General features: G+C 37.8%; 1 protein-coding gene across 1 annotated transcript in view; it reads left to right on the top strand.

The window, feature by feature from the left end:
• Window positions 1-13,420, top strand: part of LOC140245006 (solute carrier family 35 member F5-like) — a 51,587-nt gene that overhangs the window by 18,040 nt on the left and 20,127 nt on the right. The window contains exons 3-4 of the mRNA XM_072324598.1: window positions 1,855-1,914; window positions 6,103-6,190. Coding sequence (XP_072180699.1) covers window positions 1,855-1,914; window positions 6,103-6,190 — 148 coding nt within the window. The remainder of the gene's footprint in view (window positions 1-1,854; window positions 1,915-6,102; window positions 6,191-13,420) is intronic.

The raw sequence follows: 13,420 nt of genomic DNA, 5'->3' as shown, positions 1-13,420 counted from the left end.
ACTTATGGTTGGACAATTTTACGGGAAATTAGAGAAACAAAGAGCGAAAGACCTGAAGATGAAGTATGAATGCTCGATGAAACACACAAATGTGATAGGCATTTACAATTTCACACTCCAGCTGAGAATTACAAAGAAAACCAAATTATTCATAGTCATTATTCATCGAAAACATACGTACTTCACTCGCTGAATAGCACAGAGCATAATACAATGTAGAGTACATGCGCCAGGCAATCATGCCAGACTGCAAACACATGAACCAGAGGCACATGTTTTCCTGCTTATTGTGCAGTATACTGTAGAAGGCAATGGACAAGATGAAGGATTGCTTTTCTCGTTTTCCATCTTTTTTAATTCTTTTTTTTTTATTTGATTATTAAAATCGGAAGCAAACAACCTTTGGCTAGGAGTCAATGTGTGAGAGCAATTCCTCCCCCCCCCCCATCTCAAACAATTCATTTTGTATCTTGCCATTGTTCAGTGTACGCACACGTACAGATGTACACTGTATTCGTAGAAGGCCTCTCTTCAGCCTACAGAAATCTTGACTGATGCTAACAAACTTTGCTCAAACTTTTCCAACTGTCCTTGAGGTCATGTTATTATTCTTTAGCTAGTCTAAGGATAGAGTACTATTAAAATGTTTACATTTTTTGTCGATTGGGAATGATTAGCTTACACTCGGATATACATGTAATCCATGCCCTCCAGATGAGATTGAGTTGATATGGGGATGTGTACTGTACCATTGTACATGTAGGCCTACACATGTAAATAGCTATATATTTTGTTTGTATTTTGATAATACTTTGTAAAATTGGGACTTGTGTGACAAATTTCACAAGTGGCTGAATATGTGATCAAGCACCACCTACAGTGGCAGAATGAAAAATAAACTTTACAGTGTATGCTCCATCTTCGGGAGAATACGTGTAGTTTGTGACTTCCCACCCAGGAGGTGATGATTTCTGTTCAACATATGACATGATTATGTTACAGGATGCAGTGTTTTAATGAGTTGCTAATTTTCAAGTATCAGTCAGCTCACAAAACAACAACAACAACAACAATCGTGAAATACGGCATACAAATACATGTACAGTGTACATGTACAACTGTGCAGTATGGGCCTATAATTGTTGCAAATTATGTATGTTTATAGGGATGGGGGGTGGAGATTATCAGAACGCTTTTAGAAATTATGCACTTGAGGAAATGAAGCAAGAAAATGAATATCAAGTCATGTTAAAATTGTGTCATATTAAAGAAATGTGGATGTACATGTAGTAAAAAGACCCTCATATTTTCATTAGAGCATAAATTGCTGATCAATGCGTTTAATGAAATATTACATGTATAGAGATACAAAAGTATGTAAGGTTTGTAGTTTGCTTGTGAAACAATTTAGTAAACAGTTCCATGATACTCAGTCAATTACGCGTAGAGCTTGTTTTAACCGGCAGAAGACAGACTGATTGTTTTTGCTTTTTAGTACAGACTTTCATATGATATTATGCTGACAAATGAAATATAATGTTTTACATTATTGGATGCTCGAGTGATATTTGTACTGTATGTCATTAAAGCTGAGCATCAAATAACCCTTCCTATACAGTCCTTTATTATTTACGCCTGCATGCATCATGACGGGTAAAACAGAAGAAACATGTTCATCCACACTCTGTAAACTTTGGCAACATTCTGTTCTGTTGATGACTCTTTCATGTTCAATGATAGTATGTATGCACCCTGAGTGCTCTACAAAGTAGATTTGGTACAATACAGTATAAGTTACACATATTATTATTGTTATTAGTTTTTTATTTGCCTCCCTTTTATTGCTATCGGCAGGTTATTGATGAAGATGATATGGACAATGATGACACCATAGTGGCACCAGATAACCTACTGGTAAGTGAAAGACTGCTGTGTGCAGACTTTCTTTGCAGCTTGTGTATTGGTGATGATGATTGTACTTTGACACCGTAACCTACTCCAGGCCCCAATTCGGATCCATTATATGTCTCATTTCATACCAAGAGTGGGTAGCCGGGGAAATCCACAGCAGATGGGGGGAGTTGCCCCGTGCGTTTGATTGCTTGTGTCATGTTGTTACATTATGTAAAAATGACACAGAAATACATTGTATGTCAGAAAATTGAAGGGGCATGGGTGCACAGTGGCACCACAGAGGTAGAGGGAGGGAGAGATGGAATCTGTGTTCATAGATTCTCCATTTGAGATTAAATTCTCTCATCTTTCGTAGTAACATCTGTTGTCATCTGGATGCTCTCCTAGAGAGCTGCCATTAGAAAAGGTCACAGCCACGATCAAAATGTATCGCACCTACATTATGATTCGTATCTAGGAATCCACGGTCACATACATGTACAGTGTACAACATGCACACTGTCTGTGTTCATCAAGATGTGTTTTACGATATAATGTGTACTGTTAGACTCGGTATCTTCAACAAAAAGCAAGAATTTGAGGATCAATTGAATACCATCAGGAAACCGAACTGCCGTATAAACTGTCCTATAAACTTTTAGTACCATCTGTTGTCATCTGGATGCTCTCCTAGAGAGCTGCCATTAGAAAAGAAAAGATCACAGCCACGATCAAAATGTATCGCACCTAACTCGTTGTACAATGTGATTTGTACAAGAATCCAGGTTCACTACATGCACACTCTATGTGTTCATCAAGATGTGATTTACGATATCATGTGTACTCTTAGACTCGGTATCTTTAACAAAAAGCAAGAATTTTAGGATCAATTGAATATCATCAGGAAACGACTGGTAGCTATTATTTGAAATTTGAGAGTGTGACAACATTTTCGATGAACGACCCTTTTAAGGTTATTCCAGAAATTGCTAGGTCCATACTTTGGCAGTTTATCGAGATGAGCTGGGGTTGAGCATTTTTTGCCTGAAAGTCATAGATCTAAATCTAGACATATGGTTCATTCTTTACCACAAAATAGGGCTATGAAATCAGTTTTATCAGAATTTGACCCTTACATGATGTTTTGAGACGATAAATTTGTATTAGATTTATGAGCGAAATTTTTGATAGATTTGTGAGAGAGAATGTCCAAATTTCTCAATGGCCTCTAGAAAAATCTTAGATCGTTTCTTGCCAGTCAATAAGACAAGACTAGTCATATTTTTCCAACTGTGATCTTGTGATGGGCATGAAATGCTGCATGTTTGTCATGTGGCAATGCACAATAAGGATCCTGCTAGAGATGTAATGTCATGTTGCTTAGCAACAATCTAAACATTCAGCTGCTCTGTGATAAAATGTATGATTCATATGGAAAGGTATCATCCTTAAAGGGTGTGTACAGTTCTGGTCAAGTTGAGGATTTAGCTTTTAACGTTTTGCGAGATATTCAGAAACCACTCTATGAGATGCCAAAGAGCATGCAATTCTAAGGGGTATCACAAGTTTATTCGATGAAAATCGGTTTTGAAATGGCTGAGATATCCAAAAAACAAGGTGAAACAAAGAGTTCCTAATAAAGTTGTGGCATGTCGCCTTTTATTATTATCACTTTTTGGATATCTCAGCCATTTGAAAACCAATCTTCATCAAATAAACATTGAATCCTTCTTAAAATTACATGCTCTTTCATATTTCACAAGAGGTTTCTCATTATCTCACTTAAGAATGTTCAAAACATGAATCGCCACCTTAACCAGTACTGTACAGTCCCTTTAAACACCGTGCTTTATGTGTGATTGTTCCATGAACAGTCATCATAGCCTATGGTGTATATGCCAGAGATTTTGACGGAGGCGTTTCTTATTGCGCGTACTGTACAACCGTACTTGTAATTGATATTGCTAAAATTAGCAAATTATATATATTAAATTGTGAAAAAAAAGATCCCCTAACAGAATTGCTCTGTAGGCCTACATTATAAATGAGGATGAATGATGCTTATTTCTCATTTGTTTGCTCTCCATAAAAGTCCTGATTGGCAGTATGGTATGCTTCCAAATATGGTGTACAGTTAAAAGTATTTGGGGTTCAGATTATCTGGAACAAATTAAATTCAGTGAATGCAGAAAGATGAATAGACTCCGCGTGTTCATAAATTTTCTATGGATGGGTAATTTAATTGTAAAAACTTACTTTTGAAAAAACAGAAAAAAAATAGAAATGGTGTATAAAGTCATAAATGTGTTTGTGTGGATATGGATTTCTGTATTGATTTTAAACATTGCATACTCAGTATCATTGACTATGATCCTGCATACAAAGGTGTACAAATCCATACAAAAAGGTACAGATGCACATGTACAAAAGACACCACATCCCCATACCATGTAAGTGTCAACAAACATGGCCAACAAAAATATGGGTTAGCAGGATACTGTTATTCAATCTTCATGGCTACAAAAGTTTCAGGATTCCGTGAATACCGTTTATTAAATAGTGTCAGGGCATTTGTGTTCCTGCCCATGACCACTGTGCGGAATATTTTCCTTGGGTAGTGCCTAGAATTCTAAGAACAGGGAGGTGGATCTCTACAGCCGCAAGGACTCCACGGAGGTGTTCTATTAAAATCAAAAGAGCGGAGAAATGTCCGCACTCTCTGACGAGTGCATTGTGCAACCTGCTATCGCCTTTGATGAGTCACCCGTTACCTCCACGTATATGATCTTTTGTTTTTGTATTGTTTGTGTGTGTGCGCTGTGTCATATGGGGCAGTGGTCAGGGCTGAGTCATTTAGCAGGGGGAATCATTATATTATTTATCTATTTCTTCATTTAGGCCCTATGTATTTATTAATTCATTTTACATGTACCTTACCGACAATGTATTTTGTATGTATGAAAAAATGTATAAGTTCATGTACATGTGTGTATGTATGTAGGCATACATTGTGTATGTATCAGTATGCCTTTTATTTCAATCTTTGTTTGTTTTTTTTTTCATACATGGCAATTGTTATAGAGAAGTAGGCCTGATGGCAGATCATCTTTGTAGGCAATTGGAATACAGTGAAGGACATTGTGGAAGTTGTGGTTTTAGTGTCAGAACAGCGTACATGTAGCAAATGGTGCCTTGAGGAAGGAATGTGGTTGAAAAAGCAAACAAACAAACAAACAAACATATCTGTGGCAGTAATTGGATGTGAGGAAGTGTGTTCCTCCCTCCCCCCCCCCCCACAATAGGCTCCATACAATTGAAGGGGTCGGTGCAATATAGTGCTAACCCACACAATAGTAATTTTGAGATTTGAATCACTGTTGAATGTTTGGAAAGTCCATACATTGTACATTAATAAAACATGAATGCATTTTTTACCATCTTATACATTGTAGGTTGAATTCAAATATGATATTTTCACAGAGGTTAGAGTGTTGGCTAAGCATTATGAAAATGCATGTAACTCAATTTTGACAAAAGTGTGGGTTAGCACTATATTGCACCGACCCCTTCAATTATCCAAATTATCTGTAGGGAGAGTGTCTGATCTATGCCAGTGTGTGTGCTTAGCATGTCTATTTAAAGATGTGTGTCATGTAGTGTAATGTGTTTGTGTGGATGGATGCCTGAGTTAATGTTTGGCAGAGAGAGCTAGAGAGTACATTAGGTAGATTACAGTACATTGCATTAATGAATGTCATTGTGTCACATGTCTCTCAGTTTAAAGGTAAAGGTAGCTTCTAGTTCTCCTTTTAATACTCACTTTTCAATTTGCATCATGTGCTCATTTGGCAAAACAGTGCCAGGGTCGATATGGTTGAGGTGAATCTACAACGTATATGAGCTTTAATAAGATTCAAATGATAACCCTATGGCTGAATTTTTTAAATTTTTTTTTGGCTGTATATTGTAGTATACACTTGTACTTTGTAGTTGTCTAATCAGTATTTTTGATGCCTTAATAACCCAACAAATTCAATATTGATATTTGTTTGTATGTTTGTTTAAATTATCAAAATTGTGTTGGCAGGATCTGAAATTTGAAAAATGCTATTCTGACACACACTGCTGCGATGTGATCAGTTTGCTCCAAAATGCGATGTAAGAAATAATAACCTTGCAACATTCTATTTCTTGTGTTTTGCCTTGCAGAGTGAGCCGCTGTATGTTCCCGTGAAGTTTAACGACAGCGACAAAGAGGGTAGTAGGAGCAGTAGCTTCAGTGAGCCCAGTGATTCCAGTAAGTACCAGTAATAGAAGCAATGCACCAGGTTTAATACTCACACAGATTAGAAAAAGGTGTTTGGGATTTAAAGGGGCATTCCTCCCTGATAGCATGTTGCTTTGCATGAAAGTAGAAAAATTAAAGGAGTAGATCAGTGAAAATTTAAGGAAAAAATTCAGACATGTAAAAAGATTTAGAATGGATAAGTTTTGGAGAGTAAGAGAAATTGGCAACTCTATGATGTACGTGTTGATCAGCTTTTCATTCTGTTTGTACACAGAAGGTCACAAATTTTAATTTCAGTATATGTTCTTGAGAATAATAAATTTTTGCACGTCCTCGGCAGGTACAATTGTAATTTATGCTTTGGCAAAAAATATTTGGGAAAAATTAAAATTAGCAAAATTTTGTGTACAAAACTACATTTGTATTTCCCTTTGATGTCTTTTTTTTTTTTTTTTTGGGGGGGGAGGTGTTTGTAAGATGCAATCTCAGTGACTGAGTATTTTTTTTTAAACCTCATTGTACAGTATGTGCAAAGAAAAAAAAAAAACAACAGAAAACACACCAGGATGTTTTTGAAAAGTTATCACTATCAGTTTGTTCCTTTTTCTCTAGTGTGTCAATGTCAGTGCTACTCATGATGTTTAATTATTAGCAGTTACTGCCGACTGGTTTCTGCTATATATATTTGTGTGTGTGTGTGTGTGTGTGTGTGTAGGATATGCCACACAGTACTAGTGATCTACTCCATACAGCCTATTAAAACTAAAATTTATAGTCCCCCCCCCCCCCCCACACACACACACATGCACACCCTGATAACCATCACATTCTTTACATGTTGTATAGAATGCATCAATGAAAGCCTATATACAACTTACAAAATGTACAAGTAGGTTTTCATCCCAGGGTCTGACTTCAGTGTTTTCTGTTATTCATTTGGAGGTCAACAAATTTTTTTTTCCAGCGTTAATCTCTCTACCTCTTGTTCAGAAATGCATTGTGCATAATGTACAGTATAGTGAGGACTGTTATGCATGCTGTTTACTTACTCCCTGTGTACATTGTGCTGATAAGATTGGGAATTGTGTGTGATGTGTATGGTATAGTGTACATGTAGCCCTGCACGCAGAGCGTTACCTGCATTGTAAAATTTGTAGTAAAAGGTTGCAGCCTCCCTGCGATTCATACTGTACATACAGTGGTAGGCCCACAGATAAAAAAAAAGTAATAATAAACCCCTTTCAATGTTTCAAGTAATTCAGTTCATGATCTACTATGTACATTGTAATCATGTGTATCATGTATGTACACTACAACTGTGTACAGTAAGATTTCAAATGCACCAGTTGCATGAACTATTTGACCATTCATGATAGTCCTTGAAGGTGTAAAACAGAGTTAAAAGAAATTTTATTAAGAAAGGAATAATCAGTTTTTTTTTTTTCAAAAGTGTAAACCAATGTGAAGCAATAAAACTTTAAAGGTATTGTGCCTCCTTTCCAAATCTTATGTACCACCTTTATTTTATTATACTCTTGTTTTTTTCAACATAGGAATATCCTTTGATGGTTACTATAAAAGCTCTTCAGTGGAACTTTCACTGAATACCACTTCTTGCTCTAGAGGTTTTGTTTTCAAATTATCCAATGGATGTTTGGCTGAAAAAGAGATAGGGTTGAGGTTTTTGGTCTTTCTATTACCAGTTCCTGGTTCACTGAGCCATTTCAGTCTGGAAGACTTTTTATGTATGTCTGTAGCCGTATCAACTAAACTTTTAGCAAGCTTCATTGAAGAGAATGCATCAGTTCCGCACTGTAAGTACAATGTAGATCTGGTACCAACTGTTTGTGTACAAGAAGTGTCCCATTGATTTTATGGGATGTTTTATTGATTTTATGGGATAACCCATGGTACATGTATGTGCATAGCACTGCGTGGATAGGCAGATGTATCAACCCACTGTTGCTTCTCTAATGTGACTGAAAGAAAAAGAGCCCAACTTTAAAGAAGTTTCTAGGCAATAAACTCATACATTTCAAGATAGACTCTGGTACTGAAGTACAATCATTTTTACTGGTTTCTGGTCTACAGGCAACACTCAACCTTTGACCCTAATCATTCAGACCCTCTTCTACAATCCCAGTTTGATTTTAAAAAAAATGTATTTAGTTATTTTAGTTTTAAGCTGGAAATGATATTCGGGTGAACAGCTTCTGTGTCTGCACTTAAAATAAAAACAAAACGTAAGGAAGTTTACAAATTCTCCCACAGGGTTACTTTTTTTTTTGTGCTTGGTCGGATAAGTTTAATTTTGCATGTCTTTTAATTCTGCAGAATCTAGACATCAGTTTTTCATACCGGGACATGTGACATGCAAAAATATTTGTGTGCTTTTATTTTCACACTAGTTTCAGGTTGCGCAAAATGTGTGAAAATTTCTACACCATGAAGATTTCCACTTTTACAATACTAGCTATATGAAATGACCCAGATCATATTGACCTCTTTGGGTGTTAGAAGTAACATTAAACATTGGGCAGGAATGACCTTCTACCCTTTATCGACTCCTGAACAAACTACACAAACCAAAGCTCATGGACAAACTTACCTTGTCTCGATATCACAGACCAGTCTGTTTAACTGGTCCCTTACAAATACTGGAACTGGCATCATGGCGCAGCAAGGGAAATTAGGTCAGTGACTTTAAACCATAATCTAGGCCCAATAAATGGGACAGGATTCACAACTCTACGAGATGCCAGATGCCGTAACTCTGCCATTACCACAGCCTGAATGTGCCATTGGGGTTGCATACAATGAAATTGCCGATGGCAATGGAAGGGTTGACATTGATTTTACAGGGGGAATGAAACCCCAAAATACATTGTACTTTATATCAATGTGCATGGAGTGAATGCAGCAATAGTAGAGCACATCAGCAGAGTTCAACGACAATCGGACAATCTGTTTGAGAAAAGTTATGAATTTTTAGACTTTCGGAGCAGCCGTCGCTGTATCAGAAGACTGCTACAGTTTTTGATGTCACGTATGGGAAATGAGATAAAAAAATATAGTAACAGTAGATTCTACAAAATTGAATATAATTCATGAAAAGTGCACATTCCTTCAATTTGTTAATGTTATGTATAGTATTCCCTCTGCTTTCTGAAGGAGGGAAGTCAAGAGCTCTTTCATTTTTTGCAGAAAAGTGAAAATGTGGTTGGTTGTCCGTTCCTGCATCCAATCAGAAAATAGAACTTTGTCAGGCACTGGAGTGTGAATCCACCGAAATGGGTTTTGAGTTGAGGCTGTGGGTATGAAAGCCTGCGATGGGTTGATAGGTTTGATCGGAATCCCATCCGAGATAAAGTACATGCTCTCTCAGGGGGATAGTGCCAGGGATATAGTATCTATATAGGTCTTGATGGTATCTGAGGGCCTCGAGAGTATAGATCGCCCGGTGTGTGGAATTGATGTCATTCTCATTCAGATGAGTGCCGTCTGGAGAAAATTATTCCATTAGAGAAATTGATAAGTTCCTACATACTGTACATTACAATGGGACATGTTCACACAGATAAATACATGTAGGCGGATATGCATGCATGCATACTGTACTTGTAGGCTCTTATCCACAGACCACAACATCCTCACACACACACACACACTAACACACTAAACACACTCAAATCCACCCACAAATTTCTTTGTGTGGCTTCAAACGTACTGTACATACAATGTACATGTATGTGTCTTGAGTCATGTGGATATATATATGTGCTATTCCATGGTTTTTTTTTTTTTTTTTTTTTTGTACATGACCCTCTCTTTTCTAGTTCAATTAATATTTTCAACTCGAGTCGTAAATATTTATTTACATTTTTTCATAATATATCGTTTCTTGGTTTTTCCTTGAAATTGTATCGAAAACAAAAATGTGATATTGGAAATGAAATGGTATCGAAAACAAAAAATGTGATATTGGAAATGAAATTGTATCAAAAAACAAAAATGTGATAATGGAAATGAAATTTGATTTGAATTGAAATAGAAATTTAAATTGCTGAAACTAGAAGAGTTAACTAATATTGTAAACTGAACACAAACTGGCTTTAATAACCTATTGAGGATGGACTGATTTTGCCACAACACGCATTTCCCATCTACACTTGCCCGAGTGTATTTGAGACTCGTCCTCAACTTGTTAAACAGGCTGAGTAAAAAAAAACAGAAAATGCATTGTATAATAAAAACAGCATTTTTCCTACCCTGAAATGCACAGATCATGTTGACATTTTATACTTGGGATGGGTTTTGGCATGTGAGGTAAGGCCAGTACTGTAAATTGATTTCTGAGTCCTGGCTAGACAGGAGGAGAAAAGTGATTTAATCCTCGGGGAGAGCCTGACCCGCTGCTGATTTCCCAAAACACAATATAATTGTAACCAATGCACTGAATACGAGTTAATGGACAACCACGTGAACAGCCATACCTCCTTCAAAGAGGCCATGGTGTATTGACAGCATGTACGTGTACTCTCCTGTAGAGCCAGTATGTATTATGTGGCTTTTGAGTGTACAAACAAGCTTTTTTTTTTTCCACATCTTTAACACCTAGGTGTACCCCTCCCCCACCCCCCACCCCTATTCTGGTATACTGAGGGCATGGTGCAGCTGTAATTTACTGAGTCATTAACTCCACCACAGTAAACACAGTATGCGGAACACAGAGATATTAATTTCCTGCAAAAGAAGCACAATATTTTCTTTCCATTTTTTTTTTTTTTTTTTTTGTGGCTCATTCTGTTGAGACATCACAATGCATATGAGATGCCCTCCACTGACTACATTGGAAACTCACATACAGGTATAGTCCATGGATCTATGCAAATCTCGGCAGTGGGTAGGAAGAACATTACTAGTATGTGATGACTGCATAAAATGTAATGATTTTCATCTGTTCACAGTGAACTCGGCTATTAAAACACAAACAGATTTTTTTTTTCTTCCCCCCCCCCCCATCAAGGCCTCAGCCTTTTTGTAAAGTTCTCTGTTTATTTCACATTTCACATTGACTTTTAAACAAAGGCTTAATTTCAGATTGTACAAAAGGAATGGTTAATGAAGTGTATTGTATGCATTGTATTTGTTGTATATTTGTCTATTCGAAATGGAAATAAATGAAACGAAAACAAAATGAAATGAAACGAAAACGATTAAAACCATGCCCTAGCAGTTATACCACGTGCAGCTCGTTAGCATGCTTAGCAAGCTGCACATGCTCGCACTCTCGTTCGAGAAATACTGCTATGGCTTAATATCAATTATAAAACATCGCATGGCAATCACGATTGCGAAAACTCTGAAACTGATATACTTCTGCCCTACCATTTTGAATAATATTTCAGCATTTTTGTTGTTACCCAACTGAAATTGTGTTATCACAGTGTCATTTCACAAATTTTTTATACATAGGTCTCCATCTCAGAGCAAAAACAAACAATTTCTGCAGCTGTATGGGAACTGTGTTTGACCTTTAGACTACTTTCATAAATTTGGGCCAAGAGCATTAATTTGACTGGGCCAGGAAATCATTCCTGGTATCATATTTGATGGAAGGAAGTCTCCTGCACATACAGTGATGTTTAGAAAGTATAATGCATAAACTCTGCATCAAAATTACAGGAGGCAAAATGCTTGTGTTAGTAGGAGTTTTAGGGCCATCAAACAAATATTTACGTAGTACCGGTACTGAAAATGCTGGGAGTATAGCATAATTTGAATGCCAGTGACTGCACAGTTTGTGGTCATATGGGTATATATTGTAATATAACCGGATTTCTCCAGTTATTGTGTGGGATCTTTTTTGGGTAAGTTCGCGGACACCTCATGCAGACTCACAAGGATCACATCATATCGCATCATCACGTAGAGAAAGCATCAATAATTCACCGAGATGACAATCGAAGTGCGTGCGAAGAAGAACTTTATTACCGTACTCGCCAATCCGGCTACCCGTCAGGACCAGTCGCCTGACACGATGCACCACTGTATCGCCGCACGAATGGCCGATACACACAGCGTTACAAGACTTTAGTGTACAATACACTACAAAACCACGGGGGGACTCCGCGGACACGTCCGCCCCCGACGAGCGTCAGCTCACCAATCCTCGCTCCTTCTGCCCGAGCGAGAGTATAACCACGTGCGACCCGTGACCCCCATCGAAACTCATACGGTCATGGGGTCACCGCACGCCCCCTACGTCTTAACCAGACGTACCAGAGACACCAACTTCCGTGCTCTAACCTCATTTCATTACACAGCCCCTCCCTAAGACTAGTCAGTCCCTTGACTAGGGCAACTCGGGCTTTACATAAACAATGAAATGACCAAAACCGGATACTACAATCCCGTATCCCACACAAACGGAAACATAAACAATAACGCGAGAACAACATTTTTACATAAACTTCACAAATTACTTAAGCGTATAAAGCACATTTACCTATTCTTACACGCTAAAACAACCAAGTGTATGACGTACATACGCGAAACACTGGTTCGCAACTTTGCATTTACATGTATTTACATAACTTAATAAACACACTTACAAAAAAGATGTGAAAACCGCATCATTACTGAACAAGCGAGGTATTCATCACTAGGCCTATGCATCATGGTCTCCCGCCTAGCTTAAACAACGAACGCAGAAGTTAACTTCCAAAAGTATAGCTTTTCCGATAGTTTACATTGTATTTACACGTATTTACACACAAAAAAAAATAAACAAAGCTCTCTTAATAGCAGTCCATATTTTAAAGACAAATAGAACACTGTAACGTCATAAGTCGTTGCGCCTTCCGCTAGGGGTTCCCGTCCTGCACTCCAACCATAGCGTCTCCGGAGAACTCCTTGCGCCGTCCCACTTGGTGTACCAGATATCCTTATCGTAAGTCATCTCGCAGACCACATGACAGATATGACAATATGTCACTGCTGGTGTCAACCTGTCGAGGTAGCAAATGGCGTTGCAGGTATGGTGCACCTATTGCAGGGATCCCGCAGTTTCCTACATTATATACATTAAGTTGCGGCTGTACACGAGTCACTACAATCATCTGGCGCTCTACCCAGCATCCCTGATACGAGTCATCGTATCGCTGAGGAGAGTTTCGCTTCCTTGGTTGATTGCGTCGGAGATCAGTATGGAAAACGTCTGAGAAATGGATTCATCTT

Source organism: Diadema setosum, chromosome 22 (genome assembly GCF_964275005.1).
Source record: "Diadema setosum chromosome 22, eeDiaSeto1, whole genome shotgun sequence".
Classification (NCBI taxonomy): Eukaryota; Metazoa; Echinodermata; class Echinoidea; order Diadematoida; family Diadematidae; genus Diadema; species Diadema setosum.
This window is presented reverse-complemented; position numbering and strand designations above follow the sequence as displayed.